Source organism: Somniosus microcephalus, chromosome 16, assembly GCF_052327205.1.
Source record: "Somniosus microcephalus isolate GS21.2 chromosome 16, FLI_Smic_1.0, whole genome shotgun sequence".
NCBI classification, from domain to species: Eukaryota; Metazoa; Chordata; class Chondrichthyes; order Squaliformes; family Somniosidae; genus Somniosus; species Somniosus microcephalus.
In genome coordinates this window covers 97,616,316-97,635,678 of record NC_141002.1, presented here as the reverse complement: position 1 = coordinate 97,635,678, position 19,363 = coordinate 97,616,316, and the positions used below count along the sequence as shown (strand labels likewise).

At 49.1% G+C, this 19,363-nt stretch overlaps 1 protein-coding gene across 1 annotated transcript; it reads left to right on the top strand.

Annotated features, from left to right (window-relative positions):
• Nucleotides 1-303: 303 nt before the first annotated feature.
• On the top strand, nucleotides 304-18,897 carry rlig1 (RNA 5'-phosphate and 3'-OH ligase 1). The gene is made up of 7 exons (XM_086009509.1): nucleotides 304-711; nucleotides 3,441-3,558; nucleotides 6,404-6,496; nucleotides 7,715-7,831; nucleotides 7,931-8,125; nucleotides 14,241-14,410; nucleotides 16,609-18,897. Exons 1-7 carry the CDS (start codon nucleotides 622-624, stop codon nucleotides 16,804-16,806), a joined length of 981 nt encoding a protein of 326 aa, XP_085865635.1. The 5' UTR covers nucleotides 304-621; the 3' UTR covers nucleotides 16,807-18,897.
• Nucleotides 18,898-19,363: the final 466 nt, after the last annotated feature.

Sequence of the window (19,363 nt, the reverse complement as noted above, 5' to 3'; positions counted from 1 at the left end):
ATCAACAACAACAACTTGTATTTATATAGCACCTTTAACATAGTAAAAGTCCCAAGGCGCATCACAGGAGTATTTTAAGACAAAAAATTTGACACCGATCCACATAAGGATAAATAAGGGGGCAGGTGAGCTAAAGCTTGGTCAAATAATTTTGGTCATCAGCATTTCCTTCTACTCCTTTGTCCCCCCATGTGTTTATCCAGCTTCCCCCTTTAAGTGCATCTGTGCTGTTGGCCTGTGGGAGCGAGTTCCTCATTCTAAACACTCAGTGTCTTTCTGTTAAACGTGTCACCGAGCCAAATGCAAGTGGCTGTTGCTGCTGCAACAATGGTATCTGCAGGACGGCACTCCAGGGGATTTTTTTGCTGGGTTGGGACTCAACGAGTTGCGCAGGCGCCTGCGGAATCTCGGCCCCTCGGGGGGAGAGGAAATTGGAGCCAGTGTTGACATTCGGCGTAGTGAAGAGCTACGTTTAAGAAGAAGGAGGAAGGGTGCAAGGAACCGGCGGAGAAACTCAGTGCAAAATGTTAGACCGTTTGCAACTTGATCTTTGGTTGTACTGATGGGTTTGAATGGTTTCGGTGCAGTGTGAAGCCCGGGCCGGGGCTCTGCAGAGACGCCATGCAGCGCCGGGGCTCCGTGCAGCAGAAGATCCCCTGCGCTTTCTCCACCCAAGTGACGGATGAACCGGCCACCAAACGGGCCAACCAGGTAGGAAAGCATTGGCTGCCGACCCCCCAGGCTGGAGCAATGCAAAGGTATTGGGTGCGATGCACAATCCATCTCGAGGTTGCATTCATTTTAAAACTCGAGATTGCCAGCTTGCAAAAATTAAATAAATAAAAAATAAATCATCATATCCGGGGCAAAGGTGCAAAAACTACAGGGCTGTAGTTTTTCACGAATTGCTTGCAATTTCGTGCTCTGCATTTATGCTATTTCTGCTTCACCAGTGGTGCTAAAGTATGCATTTAACGCCAAGATGGGAGTCTGCCCCAGCTCCAGAGAGATTCCCTGGAGGAAGGAGTCTCTTACTGCATGGATTGTCACTCCTGGATGACACAGAAAGAACTTGCATTTATATAGCGCCTTAAACAACTTCAGGACTTCTCAAAGCGCTTCACCGCCAATATAATGTAGGAAAGGTGGCGGCCAATTTTAGCACAGCAAGGTCCCGCAAACAGCGATGAGATAAATGACCATTTAATCTGTTTTAGTGATGTTGGTTGAGTGATTACAGCACAGAAACAAGCCATTAGACCCAACCAGTCCATGCTGGCGGTTATGCTCCACTCGAGAACTCAATGATTAATATTGGGAGAACTCCCCCTGCTCTTCGAAATAGTGCCGTGGGATCTTGTACATCCACCTGAGTGGGCAGACGGGGCCTTGGTTTAACGTCTCATCTGAAAGACGGCACCTACGACAGTGCAGCACTCCCTCGGCACTGGCACTGAAGTTTTCTTAGAATTACTCAAGTTACTGGAGTGGGACTTGACCCCATAGTCCTTCTGGCTCAGAGGCCAGAGTGCTACCAACTGAGCCACAGCTGATACAGGGGTGGTGCGAAAAGTGCTTGGATCACCCATCCCATCCCCCCGAGCACTTTGTAAAATGTACCTGGGGATAGAGGATGTGCAGTCCTGCCTGCTCGGAGATCGAACCCGCACAGCGTGCTCTCCAGGGTTTAGGAGGTTCCTGCTCGAGCAGGGCAGTATAAACGGTGCTGCCTGATGGAACTGACACTGCAGCTCAGACCAGTAGCTGCAATATAAATGCACTGTAAGCGGGATCTGACCCCACACTTACCTAGGTGGTGAGGCCTCGATACTCAGCTTCCTATCCTTACCTGATGGCTCTCAAATCCTAGGCTCAATTATGTCGGATCTTCCTGGTTTAGGCAAATCTGTAGATTGCTGGTTTAGTCTTCACCTGCCGAGGCCCTAAGCTCTGGAATTCCCTCCCTAAACCTCTCCGCCTCTCTCTCCTCCTTTATGATGTTCCTTAAAACCTGCCTCTTTGGCCAAGCTTTTGGTCACCTGTCCTGATTTCTACTTATGTGGCTCGGCGTCAAATTTTGTTTGATAATCGCTCCTGTGAAGCGCCTTGGGATGTTTTACTACGTTAAAGGCGCTATATAAATGCAAGTTGTTGTTTATTCCACTGTGTGTCTCTAATTCAGCAGACAAGTTATCGTTGGAGATACGGAATTGTCCTTTAATCAGCTTCTGCTTCCGAGAAAGAGAGATGGTCGTGTTAGATGTTTTTTTAACTGAACGTTGGTAACCCATTCTGGTTTGTGGTGTGCCAGGGGATCGTTCCAAGGGTGCTGGTAGTCTACTCGTATATCCACATGGTGGGTATTCTTCACATGCAAGTTCTGATAATGGGTGTCAGTGTTGGGCTGTTTGATAATGAGGGCATCACAGCTGAGTCTGATCCTGTCTTCTCTCAATGTACATGTCCACCAGGGGGTCACTGGATCCTGCCTGATTGCCTCCCTCCCGCTCCAATGAAGAGATACTAGGGCCGACCACAGAACTCCAACACTATTGTAGTCAGCATAGGTACATTTTTAAAGCTGCTGCCGACAATATGAACATACAAAATGGATGGGCAGGAAAAGACCAGCTGGTCCATCAAGCCTGCCCCAAACTCATGACGGCCGGAACATCATGGCTAGGCACTTGTTTCCTACCTGCCCTCCCCACCTTAACCCCCCCCACAGCCATGTCCCGGGAGAGGCGAAAAAACCAGAGAGAAAAAGACAGGGCCAATAAGAGAAAAAATACTCTGGAAAATTCCTCTCCAACCCCCTCAGGTGATTAAAAACCAGTCCAGGAGATCACCTGGACCAAGTGTTGTCGATAATGGTCATTGGAAAAGCAACATGAGCAGCACAGAATGCTACTCCCCGAGTCTGCATTTCTAGTACGACTGTCGAGTCAGAGCAAAGTGATTTCTGAATGCAGTCTGAATCCAAAGTTTGCTACGGGGGAAAGAGCGAGGAGAGTGGGACTAACTGGATCGCTCTTTCAGAGAGCCGGCACAGGCACGACGGGCTGAGTGGCCTCCTTCTGTGCTGTAAGATTCTGTGAGGAACATTGGTGAAGGATACCAGGAGCAATCCTTGTTCTTCTTCGAATAGTGTCAAGGGATTATTTTTTGTCTGCTCGAGTAATATTCCAGATCTCTCTGTGTGTTGCTTCTTCTGTGGAGAACCTGGTAAAAATGGAAGCTTCGATTGGACAGAAACTAACATTCTGTTTGCGAATGCTTCTGGCAAGTGAAGGAAGTGCTTGACCAGCCGGTTAACTTTGTGCCCGTTTGACCAGCTTCACCCACGGGTATTCCCAAGCTGACCGGATTGATTGATTCATCCGTCCGATCTGTTCGTGCCCCCTTTGGGACAGACCCTTTTCTGATAAACTTGTTTTCAGTCATTCAGAGTTCTGGCCACCGGAGAGCTGAGTCCGAAGGCACTGGAAGCTGATATAGACCATGCGGTCGCCACCGAGAAAGTGGACGGGACCTGCTGTTATGTCACTATGTGCAAAGGTAACGTAACAGATGTGCCTTCATTTTATAAAGAGAATGGGAAGTGCTTTTTTAAATAAATAAAAAATTCTGCATTATAAATAAAAACAGAAAATGCTGGAAATACTCAGCAGGTCAGGCAGCATCTGTGGAGAGAGAAACAGAGTTAACTCTTCAGGTCGATGACCCTTCGTTCTGACTGAAGGTCATCGAACTGAAACGTTAACTCTGTTTCTCTCTCCATGGATGCTGCCGACTTGCTGAGTATTTCCAGCATTTTCTGTTTTTATTTCAGATTTCCAGCCTCCGCAGTATTTTGCTTTTGTATTTGTGCATTATAAATGTGAGAAATCTGCACAGAAATCCATACAACCTGTAGCAGGAGATGTCAGTTTAATTGCTCGTAATGTACAGGAAACTCTTTGGTATCCGGCACCGACGGGACTGGGATGGTGCCGATTGATTAAAAATTCCGGATGACGGAGAGGGTTATCTACCGAGGCTATTTTTAACAAACAAAAATAAAAAAATCAAGAAATGTGCAGTATACAGTAATTGGGTACTTACCTACAGCGCAGGAGAGTCAGACTCCTGTTATTGAGGTGTTCCGACTTCCGACAGCGCCAGGAAGCCGAGTAGTGGCAGTTTGGAGAACTACCCCCACTGACTAACTCGGCCACCGCGGGAGACTCGGACTCGGCAACATTGCCGGTTATTGAGGTGTTGTTTTCGGAGTATGAATTTTGCTGGTTAATAGAGAATTCCGGATATTTAGGTGCTGTTTAAATGAGAGTTTCCTGTATTTTTAAAACTTTTTATGCTGGTCAGAAAGCCCCACTCTCTCAAACTTTTCAATGAAAGGGACCAGATCTACAGCAATAACCAGTGTATCAGGATGTTCATTGGAATACGGTCAGAGCTCATTCTTGTTTCCATATTCCGATTCCAGCATTAAATGTTTGTCTTACTGAATTTCTGTGTTCGTCAAGATGAGGGCTGTTAGTACGATAGCAAAATACTGCAGATGTTGGAAATCCGAAACAACAACAGAAAACGCTGGAAAAACTCAGCAGGCCAGGCAACATCCGTGGAGAGAAATTTGAGCCGACGTTTCGGGTCGAACCCTTCTTCAAAACTGGAAAGAAAATAAAATAGATCGAAGGCAGGGTTGCGATCGGACAAAAGAAGTGAAAGAGACAAAAGAAGTAGAAGAGACAATAAAAGGTATTCGAAGCCAGACGAGATGGTAATAGGCTGAGATTAGGTGTGACGTGTACTGGCTGGGGTACAGAACGCTTTCTCATTACGGGCAGGTGGTGTTAGCATCAAGTGCTGCCAGGTCAGGTATAGCCTGCAGAGTAAAGCCTCCTCTATCCTGCCCCAACAATGTACCTTATCCCGAACCTCGGAAGGGCGCCCTCGATTGCGACGGTGCAGTGACACGCCAACTGTGCTGCGGTCTCTGAGAAAAAAACTGCCAAATTTAGGGAAAATTGGGTGCTGCGTGTCAGTGCCCACTAGGGGACTGCCAAACTCATTTCCTATAGGGTCCTTCCAACCAGCAGACAGAAAAAATCCTTCATCCCATATCTCTGGGCTGAATTTGAATCCCAAGTCCCAAAGGCCTTCATCTTATTCACTGCACCATCCAAACCCTAATCCTAGAATGATACACCACAGAAGAAGGATATTCGACCCATTGTGCCTGTGCCGGCTCTTTGAAAGAGCTCTCCAATTAGTCCCACTCCCCCCGCTCTTTCCCCATAGCTCTGTAAATTTTTCCCCTTCAAGTATTTATCCAATTCCCTTTTGAAAGTTATTATTGAATCTGCCTCCACCGCCCTTTTAGGCAGCGCATTCCAGATCAGAACAACGCGCTGCTTAAATTATTTTTCCTCATGTCGCCTCTGGTTCTTTTGGAAATTGCCTTAAATCTGTGTCCTCTGGTTACCGACCCTCCTGCCACTGGAAACAGTTTCTCTTTATTTACTCTATCAAAACTCTTCATGATTTTGAACACCTCTATCAAATCTCCCCTTAATCTTCTCTGCTCTAAGGAGAACAATCCCAGTTTCTCTAATCTCTCCATATAACTGAAGTCCCTCATCCCTGGCACCCTTCTAGTAAATCTTCTTGGCATCCTCTAAGGCCTTGGCATCCTCCTTAAAGTGTGGTGACCAGAATTGGCCACAGTACTCCAGCTGGGGCCTAACTAGTGTTTCATAAAAGTTTAGCATAACTTCCTTGCTTTTGTACTCTATGCCTCTATTAATAAAGCCAAGGATCCCCTGTGCCTTTTTTAACAGCCTTCTCAACTTGTCCTGCCACCTTCAAAGACTTATGTACATACACCCCCAGGTCTCGCTGTTCCTGCACCCTGTTAAAATTGGACCTTTTTTTTGTATTGCCTCTCCTCATTCTTCCTACCAAAATCAACCACTTCACACTTCTCTGTGTTAAATTTCAGTTGCCATGTGTCTGCCCATTTCACCGGTCTGTCTGTGTCCCCCTGAAGTCTGTTACTGTCCTCCTCGCTGTTTACTACGTTTCCAAGTTTACAACGGAGGCTTTAACATGCAGTAATTCCTACTTGCTCAGCCAACATCCAGTAATATCTACCAATGGATTTGAACTCGTGAAATGGTTTTTCCGTCCATGGTGTGGTTGCTGGTGGATCTGTTTGATAGTGAAGCACCACAGTAGGTTATTGTGGCAATAATAGGTGGTGAGCTCTTCGAGGGAGCCGATTGGCCACCTCTTGTGCTGTAAAATTCTGCAATTCCAAAACTTGTATCTTTTCTGTGTAGCTTCAATTAATAGGTAGAGTTCAGTTGGTTAATTAGTGTTTATTGGTGATTGTTGCCAGATTTGCCGTATCTCTGGGCTCGGTTGGATAGGAAACCTACCAAACAAGCTGAGAAGCGATTCAGGAAATATCAGTCTTCCAAAACCAGCACCGGTAATGATGACCTTTTTCCTTCTCTGTGTTGTGTTTATAATCAACAGTTTACTGCGATTTTAAAAGCAAAGCACTTTCTCCCCAGTGACTAGATTTGAAGAACCCTCTTGCGTATTAGAGACATTTCCTCTCCCGCCCAACAATAACCTGGCATTTTGTATTGAGGGAAGGGGGAATGGCATTCAGATTGACTCGCTTGTCTCTGTGACCTGCAGCCCTACAACCCTCCGAGATCTCTGCCTTCCTCCAACCCTGATCTCTTGTCCACCCATCCCACCATTGGTGGCCGTGTCTTCAGCTGTCTGGAGTGGGACTTCAACCCATGACCTTCTGACTCAGAGGCCAGAATGCCACCAACTGAGCCATGGCTGACACACGGGTGGTGTGTAAAGTGCTTGGACTCGCCCTGAGCATTTTGTAAACATGTAACTGGAGCTAGAGGATGTGCAGTCCTGCCTGCTCGGAGATCGAACCTGCACAGCACGCTCTCCAGGGTTTAGGAGGTCCCTGCTCGAGCTGGGCAGTATAAACGGTGCTGCCCGACGGAACTGACATTGCAGCGCAGACCAGTAGCTGCAATATAAATGCACTGTAAGTGGGATCTGACCCCACACTTACCTAGGTGGTGAGGCTTCCTAACCGTACCTGATGGCTCTCAAATCCTAGGCCCAATTCAGTCGGATCTTCCTGGTTTAGGCAAATCTGTGGATTGCTGGCTAAGCCTTCACCTGCTGAGGCCCTAAGCTCTGGAATTCCCTCCCTAAAACCTCTCCGCTTCTCTACATCTCTTTCCTCCTTTTAAGATGCTCCTTAAAACCCTACCCCCTTTGCCCTAATATCTCCTTATGTGACTCGGTGTAAAATTTTGTTTGATAACGCTCCCGCGATGCGCCTTGGGACGTTTTGCCACGTTAAAGGTGCTTTAGAAATGCAAGTTGTTGAACAGCTTGCGGGGAGATTGTTATTATGCTTCCGAGTCCCCCAGTTGGTATGTACAGAACCAGAAAATCCCAACCCATGTGTACGTCTCTATGTAAACAGTAAACTTGCCATAAGAGGGCAGATATTTGACCTGACAGAGTTGGTGATGAAGAAGATAACGTTCGTGTAACTAGCTGACCCCTAGATGGAACGAACCGCTGTTTAAACGAGGTGGCTGTGCACAAACCGGGAGCAATAACGTGAGGCGTTGTGACGGACGTTCGATTTACTCTCCAGAGTTCACTTGGAACCTTGACGATGACTTCAGGACGGTTGCGGATGCCTGGATCCCGGCCCACGGAGTGGTCCAGTTAAAAGGCCGACTGCAGCCGGATGAAAACGGGCACATTCCTGGTACGAGGGGAGCAAGTTTCTGTTCACTAAACGACAATGCCTTAAGATTCTTGGAGTGCGCTTTCTAAAAAATCTATTTTTGTTCCCTCCTTTCTCAAGGTTGGGTTCCAGTGGAGAAGGGGAGCAAACCCTACTGCTGGCATGCCTCCACCGTGAATTACGAAACTGGGTCAGCGCTGGTTTTGAAACCGTGCTCCGAGAAGAATCTTCTAGAAATTACCACTGTTCCGTTAGTAGAGCTTCTTGAACAAACCCTGGAGCTTGTCGGGACGCACATTAATGGCAATCCGTACGGTAGGCAGACTTTTGCTTTTTCTGTGTGTGCACCTGTTTATTTTTAACCTGACCTCTTGGCCTCCCCTTGTTTGGATGTCAGCCGTGGCTCAGCGGGCAGCACTCTGGCCTCTGAGTCAGAAGATCGTGGGTTCGAGTCCCACTCCAGAGACTCGAGCTCATAATCCAGGCTAACACTCCCAGTGCAGTGCTGAGGGAGTGCTGCATTGTCAAAGGTGCCGTCTTTACGGAGCTGATGTTAAACCGAGGCCCCATCTGCCCTCTCGGACGTTTAGCCGTCTCGTCCGAAAGACGGCACCTCCAACAGTGCAGCGCTCCCTCAGTATTGCACTGGGAGTGTCAGCCTGGATTTTGTGCTCAAGTCTCTGGAGTGGGATTTGAACCCACAACCTTCTGACTGAGAGGCGAGTGTGCTACCCACCGAGCCACGGCTGGTACCTGAAGAGATGTCTGTTGGAAGAGTGTGGATCAGAGAGTTTTGGATTGGTGAAGTGGGTGGGGTAAAGAGAAGGAACTTGATTCAAAAGCGTTAGAAAAAAATACAGGGTGGGTAAAATGATTCTTGAAGTAATTATATGGGAAAATGTAATTCATGGTATGATGTATCAGTATTGTGCAGCAAAGGAACTTCACCAACATTGCTTCCTCAACCATGGTGAGATTAACTGGTTGTGGTAAACCACTTTTATCGTTACACTATAGTTATCACTGTTGTATTGTTATCACCGTTATCACTGTTGTATCACGATACGAGGTCGCCTCTTGTCGCGCTGTTATACCTGGGCTGACCACCTCCGACTCCGCCCATGGCTCCACCTACCTGCCCAGGTATAAAGGTAGTCGACTGGCTGGTATTCCTCCTTGTTGGACCCGATCACCCACGAGGGTGGGCTCTGTTATTTAGTCAATAAAAACCTTTAGTTACGTTCCTAACTCGTCGCTTTTTATTGGACGAATTGATAGGTATATCAATTTTATTGACTAAATTTTAAAGATGTCTACTACTGGCCAGCCAGAAGCCCTCCCAGAAGCACAGCCACACCAGCCGGCTTGGCTGCAAGCCCTCAAACCACCGTACCTGGATCTAAACCCACAGGCAGCAAACGCAGCCCTCAACTTCAAACACTGGCTGGACTGCTTCGAATCCTACCTGGAAGAATCCGGCGCCCCGCAGAGATCCAAACTAAGACTTCTGAACGCCCAAGCGAGCCCGAGAGTATACGCACTCATACAGGACACGACTACGTACGAGGCCGCTATCAACCTACTGAAACAGCAGTACCGCAGCCCGGTAAATTACATGTACACCAGGCACCTCCTAAGATCCCGCCCGCAACAGCCAGGAGAGTCTGTAGCTGAATTTTTACGGGCGCTAAGAGCACTCGGCAGGAACTGTGACTTTAAAGCGGTGACGGCTGTTGAAAATACGGAAGATAATATCCGCGATGCCTTTGTGAAAGGCCTACGGTCCGACTACTCACGGCAAAGACTGCTTGAAGCTAAAGACCTCGACCTGGACAAAGCTGAAGCCCTCGCTCTCTCCCTGGAGGTGGCCCATCAGGACCAGGAGGCGTTTTCCAGGTACTGCTCGCGACCCTGGGACTCGGGCCCGACCCCTACCGCAATACCCTTCGCAGCGCCGCCCCCGGGACCTACCTCAGCGTCGGCGTCCCGGACCCGACCGGGCCCGCCACCCCCGGTACCGGCTCCGACATCGGGCACCCGCGATCGGGCCGCCGGCTGCTTCTTTTGCGGCCAGGAGAAGCACCCGAGGTCGCGCTGCCCAGCCAGGAACTCTACCTGCACAACCTGCAGGAAGAAAGGCCATTTCTCTAAGGCCTGCAGGAGCGGATCTTCAGAGGCCAGCAGTGCCTCATGCGAACTGTGGGGGCGGCCATCTTCTTTCACGGCAACTGAGGCCAGTATCCCCACACGTGAGTCATGGGGGCGGCCATCTTTGATCAAGGCAACCGACCCCAATAGTGCCTCATGTGAGTTATGGGGGCAGCCATCTTCTCCGCCATTTTGTCCTACCTCGTGGGAGACGCCATTTTACCCACCACGCCCGACTGCCACCGGGCCCCCGGACCCGACGACCGCCTCGCCCGCAGACGACAACGACTCGCTTACCTACACGCTAGCCTCCGTCACTCTGGATCAAGCCCGCCCACACCACCTGTCCAAGTCGATGATGGACATCAAAGTAAACGGCCACGCCACGACCTGCCTGTTCGACAGCGGAAGCACGGAGAGCTTCATCCACCCAGACACGGTGAGCCACTACTCCCTCCCTGTCCTGCCAACGCGCAACCGAATCTCGATGGCATCGAGGTCCCACGCCACGGACATTAGCGGCTACTGTGCTGTGACCTTGTCGGTTAAGGGTACAGAGTATAAAAACTTTAAACTCCTCGTCCTCCCCCAGCTCTGCGCTGCCGTCCTACTAGGGCTGGACTTCCAATCCCACCTCCAAAGTGTAACCCTAGCATACGGTGGACCCCTCCCCCCACTCACAGTCGACAACCAGCGAAGGTTAAACCGCCCACCGCGTAACACCTGCAGCCTATCCACCCTCAAGGTGCCGCCACCTTCCCTGTTCGCTAACCTCACCCCCGACTGCAAACCCGTCGCTACCAAGAGCAGGCGGTACAGCGCTGGGGACAGAGCTTTCATTAGCTCTGAGGTGCAGCGTCTCCTGAAGGAGGGCATCATCGAGGGGAGCAACAGCCCCTGGCGTGCCCAGGTCGTGGTCGTTAAGACCGGCGATAAAAATCGCCTGGTCATCGACTACAGCCAGACCATAAACAGATACACCCAGCTGGACGCATACCCGCTTCCCCGCATATCTGACATGGTCAATCAGATTGCACAATACCGCGTATTCTCGACCATCGACCTTAAGTCGGCCTACCACCAACTCCCTATCCACCCCGAGGACCGCCAGTACACCGCCTTCGAGGCGAATGGGCGCCTATACCACTTCCTTAGGGTCCCCTTCGGTGTCACCAACGGGGTCTCGGTCTTCCAAAGGGAGATGGACCGGATGGTTGACCAGAACGGACTGCAGGCCACATTCCCCTACCTAGATAACGTCACCATCTGCGGCCGCGACCGGCAGGACCACGACGTGAATCTGGAGAAATTCCTCCGTACAGCCCAACGGCTGAACCTCACCTACAATAAGGAGAAATGTGTGTTTAACACCTCGCGCCTTGCCATCCTTGGCTGTGTAGTAGAGAACGGACTCATCGGCCCCGACCCCGAAAGAATGCGCCCCCTCATGGAGCTACCCCTCCCCCACTGCCCTAAGGCACTTAAGAGAACCCTGGGGCTCTTCGCCTACTATGCCCAATGGGTGCCCAATTATGCGGACAAAGCCAGACCCCTCATGAAGTCCACATCCTTCCCCCTTACGGAGGAAGCGTGCGCAGCCTTCTCCCTCATTAAGGGAGACATTGCCAAGGCCACTATGCACGCAGTGGATGAGTCCATCCCCTTCCAAGTCGAGAGCGATGCATCCGACTTCGCCCTAGCCGCCACCCTTAACCAGGAGGGGAGACCGGTGGCCTTCTTCTCAAGGACCCTACAGGGCCCTGAGATCCGACACTCGTCGGTCGAGAAGGAGGCCCAGGCGATTGTGGAGGCGGTACGACGCTGGAGGCACTACCTGGCAGGCAAACGATTTACCCTCCTTACCGACCAACGTTCGGTCGCTTTTATGTTTAATAACAAGCTGAGGGGCAAAATCAAGAATGACAAGATCTTGAGGTGGAGAATCGAGCTCTCCACCTACGATTATGATATCTTGTACCGGCCAGGTAAGCTGAACGAACCCCCCGATGCTCTGTCACGAATTACATGCGCCAGCGCGCAAAGTGATAGACTTCAGACCCTCCACAACGACCTCTGCCACCCCGGGGTCACCAGACTTTACCACTTCATTAAGGCCCGCAACCTGCCCTACTCCATCGAGGAGGTCAGGACCATAACCAGGAACTGCCAGACCTGCGCCGAGTGCAAACCGCACTTCTTTAGGCCGGACAGAGCAAGCCTGATCAAGGCCACCCGCCCCTTCGAGCGCCTGAGCATCGACTTTAAGGGGCCCCTCCCGTCCTCTGACCGTAATGTGTACTTCCTCAACATTGTTGATGAGTACTCCCGTTTCCCCTTTGCCTTCCCCTGCCCAGACATGACCAGTACCACGGTCATTAAATGCCTGAACGACCTCTTCGCCTTGTTCGGGTTCCCAAACTATATACATAGTGACCGGGGCTCCTCTTTCATGAGCGAGGAACTCCGTCAGTTCCTACTAGCGAGAGGTATTGCAGCAAGTAGGACCACCAGCTACAACCCCCAAGGGAACGGCCAGGTGGAAAGAGAGAACGCGACGGTATGGAAGGCCGTCCTCTTAGCCTTAAAGTCTAAGGGCCTCCCAACCTCCCGCTGGCAGGAAGTCCTCCCGACAGCGCTGCACTCCATCCGGTCACTACTTTGCACTGCCGTTAACGCCACCCCCCATGAACGAATGTTTGTTTTCCCCAGGAAGTCGACTACGGGAACCACTCTACCAACCTGGCTGACCTCTCCGGGGCCCGTCTTGCTGCGAAAGCACGTGAGGGCCCATAAAACAGACCCCCTGGTCGAAAGGGTGAACCTCCTGCACGCCAACCCCCAGTACGCCTACGTGGCTTACCCAGACGGGCGGGAGGACACTGTCTCCTTACGAGACCTCGCACCCTCGGGCACTCCGGAGACACCACCTTTACCCCCCCCCCACCACCCCCCCAATTCCAGCCCAGGTAGACGGCATGCCGGAACCCCACGAGCCTTCGCCGACCACGCAGACACCAGCACTAACACCGGATAATGCAGCACCGCCGCTGCGACGATCGGAGAGGCTTACGAGGCCTCCGGACAGACTGACATACCAGAACTGGTAGTACACTTCACCCCGCCGGACTCAAATCTAAACAAGGGGTGAATGTGGTAAACCACTTTTATCGTTACACTATAGTTATCACTGTTGTATTGTTATCACCGTTATCACTGTTGTATCACGATACGAGGTCGCCTCTTGTCGCGCTGTTATACCTGGGCTGACCACCTCCGACTCCGCCCATGGCTCCACCTACCTGCCCAGGTATAAAGGTAGTCGACTGGCTGGTATTCCTCCTTGTTGGACCCGATCACCCACGAGGGTGGGCTCTGTTATTTAGTCAATAAAAACCTTTAGTTACGTTCCTAACTCGTCGCTTTTTATTGGACGAATTGATAGGTATATCACTGGTCACTTATCCCATTGTTGTTTGTGGGACATTGCTGTGTGAAAAATGGCTGCAGCAGTTGCCTAAATAACACTAACTGCATTTCAAAGGTAATGCATTAGATGTGAGTATTCTGGGATGTCTTGAGAATGTGAAAGGCACAATGTGTCAACTTCTCGAAACTAGCTGGGGAAGACTTTGGGTAGAGAATTGGGGGAGGGGGAAAATTCCTCGGCGTGATAATTTTGGTTGAATATTTGCCATGCATTTCCTATTTTTTACTTGTGGACTATTGTATCAGCCGTGGCTCAGTGGGCAGCACCCTCATCTCTGAGTCAGAAGGTCGTGGGTTCAAGTCTCGCTCCCGAGACTTGAGCAGAAAAATCTAGGCTGACACTCCCAGTGCAGTGCTGAGGGAGTGCTGCACTGTCGGAGGTGCCGTCTTTCTGATGAGACGTTAAACCTCTCAGGTGGACGTAAAAGATCCTATGGCACTATTTCAAAGAAGAGCAGGGGAGTTCTCCCCGGTGTCCTGGGCCAATATTTATCCCTCAAATCAACATCACTAAAACAGATTATCTGGTGAATATCACATTGCTGTTTGTGGGAGCTTGCTGTGTGCAAATTGGCTGCTACCTTTCCTACATTACAACAGTGACCGCACTTTCAAATCGCTTTACAGCCAATTAAGTACTTTTGAACGTCCTGAGGCCATGAAAGGCACTATATAAATGCGTCTTTCTTTTTTTTGGTTAAATTATCGACTGGAGGATTTCCACCCTCCACTTAATCCCTTGGTTTGATCCGTGAAGTGTTAGTAAACACGGACTTTACTTTTGATCCTATTCCAGGGCTGGGAAATAAGAAGCGCCCTGTCCATGTCCTGATTTCCCATGGATCCCTACAGATCGAGAAACCCCCGACACTTAACCTCACAGATCTGACCAGGTGGTTTGAGGAAAGCCGAGAGGGGAAAGTAGAAGGCATTGTGTGGCATTGCACAAATGGAACATTAATTAAAGTAAGTGAAAGATCAGAGTTTATGCACTTTGGTGTTGGGCGGGAAAAAAAAAGCTGAAGTCTTCTTAATCGTGTAGTTTGAGCTTTTAAATAAAATATATTTATCCTAACTGCAAAATGAAGTGAGTGCGTGAGCCCACACTTGTTAGCTGTTTAACACCCAACTAGTGATTGTCCTCCTGGGATAGGGGTTAGGGTTAGGAGGTATTAAGATTCCTTTGGCGCGAGCTAGCTACAAGATGACACGCCTGGCGATGGAAGATCTGAACCAAATCAGCCCTCTGTGGCAGACTTAATAAACACTGGGGGGGGGGGAATTCAGTATCGCCCCATTTGGGACGCCATTATCGGCCGTGCGCAAAGTTTAGCGCCTGGCGCTAATTATCGCCTCCGACGGCAAACTTGGCTTTTATCGCCCCTAGAGGTGATTGGAGCGCTAAATCAGGCGCTTCACACCTGTCTTAAGGCGCAATGGCCGAGGAGCGAGGCGCTACCTCAGAGCGCTGGCGAAGCAAGGAAGGGCAAATCAAAATGAACCTGCAAAGTGCTGCTTATTACCCAAAACTCCTTCACACAGCGTTGAATCTCTCCAGAAGTCTCTCTCTTTCTGAATGTGTGGTGCAAACATGTCACCGACAAAAAAAGGCAGGAAGTGGTCGCCTTTAAATAGCGTTCCCCCAGTCCCTTTCTGACTGCAAAACGCTCCCCTCAACCTGTCGTTGCTAGCGGCAGGTGGTAAGACAGGGGGTGCCACTCAATATCCGGTCCTGGGCGCTACTGGGGCGTTGCGCACTCGACTGACGTCACGATCTGCCGGTGCAGGAGATCGTGGCGTTAGTGTTTAGCGCCGCCGCAAAATGTCTAATTAATTTCGTGAGCGGTGCAAACATCGCCGTGCCCGGGCGCTAGTTGCTTTGCGTCCCATTAGCGCCCTCTTAAGGCGCTAACGGGAGGTGCAAACAACTGAATTTTTCCCCTTTGATGTCTGTAGGCCAACCCTAACGGGGATACTGGCTCAGTAATGGGACCTGTTGCTTCCCACGGCCATTCTTCCCACTCCGCTCCAGTTGACCCTGCACACCAGTGCTCTAAAGGCTAGGGTGGTCCTGGGTGGACGGGCAAATGGAAGCTCAACAGTGCTGGTGGGCTGTGTAATTTTAGCTGGTTACACTCTGGGATTACTCACTTATCCTTGGTTCTGCTGACTTGCACCTGAGCTTTCTGGCTAAGAGAAGTGTGTCTCTGTGGGTTAACCCTGTGCAATCTTATCAAACAAACAGAAACTGCGTGGTTTGGGTATCTCAGTTCCTTGAAATTGTGATTCATATTTTGACAGTGTTTATAACGTTTTGAGTTCCATTGTCTTGCTGCTCAGTTGATGAATGACTAATCCTTGCTCTGGTGCCCCAGACTTGACCTCGTGTCTATCAGTAGAGTAGGGATCCTCACAGCCTGGTAAAGAATGGAAGCCTTGAGCCCACGGTCTAACATTCTGCTGTTCTACTTCCAAATCCCATGGGTTTTTATATATAAAAATGTGAAACATCAGAACATAAGAATTAGGAGCAGGAGTAGGCCATTCGGCCCTTCGAACCTGTTCCATCAATCAATAAGATCATGGCTGAGCTACCTAAACTCCACCTTCCCGCACTATTCCCATATCTCTTGATTCCCTTAATATCCAAAAATCTATCGATCTCTGTCTTGAATATACTCAACAACTCAGCATCCACAGCCCTCTGGGGTAGAGAATTCAAAGATTCACCACCCTCTGAGTGAAGAAATTTCTCCTCATCTTAGTCCTAAATGGCCGACCCCTTATTCCGAGACTGTGAACCCTGGTTCTAGACTCCCCAGCCAGGGGAAACATCCTCCCTGCATCTACCCTGTCAAGCCCTGTAAGAATTTTATGTTTCAATGAGATCACCTCTCATTCTTCTAAATTCTACAGAATATAGGCCTAGTCTCCTCATAGGACAATCCCCCCCCATCCCAGGAATCAGTCTGTTGAACCTTCGTTGCACTCCCTCTAAGGCAAGTATATCCTTCCTTGGGTAAGGAGACCAAGACTGTACACAATACTCCAGGTGCGATCTCACTAGGGCCCTATATAATTGCAAAAAACAAAACTGAATGCTGCAGCCGTGAAGTAAAGGTCACCTTTCTAAAAGGTTAACGTTTATCGTCTTCATTTTTCAGCTTCATCGCCATCACCTGGGCTTACAGTGGCCAGTGCCAGACCCATATTTGACCGCCCGCCCTTTATCCATTAGCATTGATCTGACCAAGTACGAGTGGGATTTTGAAACAAAGTCACCATTCCTGACCCTTGCGAGGCTGGACGGGAAGCAGTTTGACCACTTTAAAGACATTCCGTGGGAGGACGCTGAAAGTTAATGCGTTGGCCGTTGGACAAGGAGTGCTGGTTGAGCAGGTTGGCGGCTGAAAGGCAGAAGTGGATACGCGTCAAAAGGATTGTGGGACTGCTTTTGGTTTGTTGGTGTTTGTCTGCCATGTCTTAAACCTGATGCCTTTGTTCTCAGTTCTGCCCTTGGGATGTTGCTAACCAGAATGTTAAAACATTTTTTTTACACGACCTTAAAATGGTGACCTGCGGCATTTTGATGCTATGCAGAAATGGTCATATAATCTCGTGAAGGAAAATCCTGCACCTGGCACAAGCCAGCAGATTTATGTCAATAGGTTAATTGTATGTGGATGAACAAAATCCACGTTTGATAGTTTAAGATTAAAGATCCAATTACTGCATTGAACCAGACTATACAATCCTTCTTGGTCCATGCATGTAAGCATTGACTGCATTTAGGGGCAAACTATTAGATTTTTGGACTTCAATGCAGCGTGTTATTGTCATTTCGATCTTAAAAAGTTGTAACTTAGTTGTGTTGTTCTTAAGTCTGGCTCTTGGTTTATAGGATTTAAAACTTTCTTCAGTCGCTGCAATGTTATTTACAGTGGTGATCCTACATCTCCTCCACTCTGACAGAGAAAATGTTTCCCAGACTTCCATGTAAAAAAGTTTTTAATTCTTTCTTGGGTTGTCGGTGGCAAGGCCCAGCATTTATTGCCCATCCCTAGTTGCCCTCGAGAAGGTGGCGGTGAGCCACCTTCTTGAACCGCTGCAGTCCCGTGTGGTGAAGGTGCTCCCACAGTGCTGTTGGGGAGGGAGTTCCAGGATTTTGACTCGGCGACGATGAAGGATCGGCCGATATATTTCTAAGTCAGGATGGTGTGTGACTTGGAGGGGAACTTGGAGGTGGTGGTGTTCCCATGCGTCTGCTGCCCTTGTCCTTCTCGGTGGTAGAGGTCGCGGGTTTGGGCTTGGTTGCAACTTCCATCTGCCAGTTTTACATTGTTACTGCTTCTGGAAACCTTTAATGGCGAGTCCCGACTGAAACCACGGTTAACGCAGGCGATGCTTATTAAATAGAGAAGATTTACACTCCAATTAAAATTTCCCTTTTTCAATTTTGATCTTTTCATTTCATTTCCTGGATAAAAAAAAATGTTTTTTGCAGTAGAGCATGAGTTTGTCTGTTCCTGTGTTGTGAGCCAGGTTCTCCACATCACAGAATCATACAGCACAGGAGGAGGCCGTTCGGCCCATCGTGCCTGTGCCGACTCTGTGGTAGCACTATCCAATTAATCCCACTCCCCCTGCTCTGCCCCCAGAGTCCTGCAGTTTTTTTCCCCTTCAAGTATTTATCCAGTTCTCTTTTGAAAGTTACTATTGAATCTGCTTCCACCACCCTTTCAGGCAGCGCGTTCCAGATCACAACAACTCACTGCGTAAAAAATGTTTCCTCATCTCACCTCTGGTTCTTTTGCCAATCACCTTAAATCTCTGTCCGCTGGTTACCGACCCTTCTGCCACTGGAAACAATTTCTCCTTATTTACTCTATCAAAACCATTCATGATTTTGAACACATAGCAACATAATGGTCTGCAACCAGCAAATACCACAGGTGAAGTTTGTATCATGTCGAGTTGGAACTATGTATGCCATTTTATTATTTGATTCCTTACAGAGCCCCCGCCATTCATCGTAAGAAAATCTTAAATTAAATGCAGACTCTGAAATATGTTTAGTATTTTCTTTTTCTAAGAAAACATCAGTGCCAGTACTGAGGGAGTGCTGCACTGTCGGAGTTGCCGTCTTTCAGATGAGGCTCCCTCTGCCCTCTCGGGTGGATGTAAAAGATCCCGGGGCACTATTTTGAAGAGGAGCAGGAGAGTTCTGGCTGGTGACTTGGCTAATATTTATACCTCATCCAACACCTAGAACAGATGATTGGTCATTTATTTAATTGGTTTTGTGGGATCTTGCTGTGCTCAAATCAGCTGCTGTGTTTCTACATTAAAAAAAAGTGTGGTCACTGTTGCAAAGGACTTATTTGGCTGTAAAGCGCTTTGGGACATCCTGAGGTTAGGAAAAGCACTATATAAATGCAAGTCTTTTTAATTAACTTGATTCATCGATTCAGTTTTCTGCCTATTGCTTCATTGAAAACATATATGTTACAAGAACCCTAATGCTTGTTGCCTTCACAAATAGGAATTGTAGCACAAGGATCAGGACGCTGTGTGGCTGCCCTCTGCTGGAGTCTGATTTCAAGGTTCCCCATAGAATTTCATCTGCTTGAAAAAAGCCATTGAGAACACAATGGCCCAGAAATTCGGGTTCCAACGTGTGAGTACGCACGGGGTACTCACCCGTAGACCCAATGGAAGTGCCAGTTTCGTGCATGCACTGCGCATACGCGGGAAACCGGAACTTCCGTTCCCTCGAAAGAAGGTGTTTAGAGGTGGAACGCGTGCGCCAGAGAGGCAGTGCGTGCGCATTGAACTTACATTTTTTCCCCCCAGGTTTTTCCGGGAGGGTAAGTCTCCAGGAGTTACACATATAAAAAGCAGGCGCAAGGCCTGCTTTTC

Bases quoted from the DNA above. Each gene is read 5' to 3' on its own strand.
- rlig1 (XM_086009509.1), top strand. From the start codon at position 622: ATGCAGCGCCGGGGCTCCGTGCAGCAGAAGATCCCCTGCGCTTTCTCC. The intron at 8,126-14,240 runs GTAGGCAGACTT...ATCCTATTCCAG, and splicing joins CATTAATGGCAATCCGTACG to GGCTGGGAAATAAGAAGCGC. The intron at 14,411-16,608 runs GTAAGTGAAAGA...TTCATTTTTCAG, and splicing joins CAAATGGAACATTAATTAAA to CTTCATCGCCATCACCTGGG.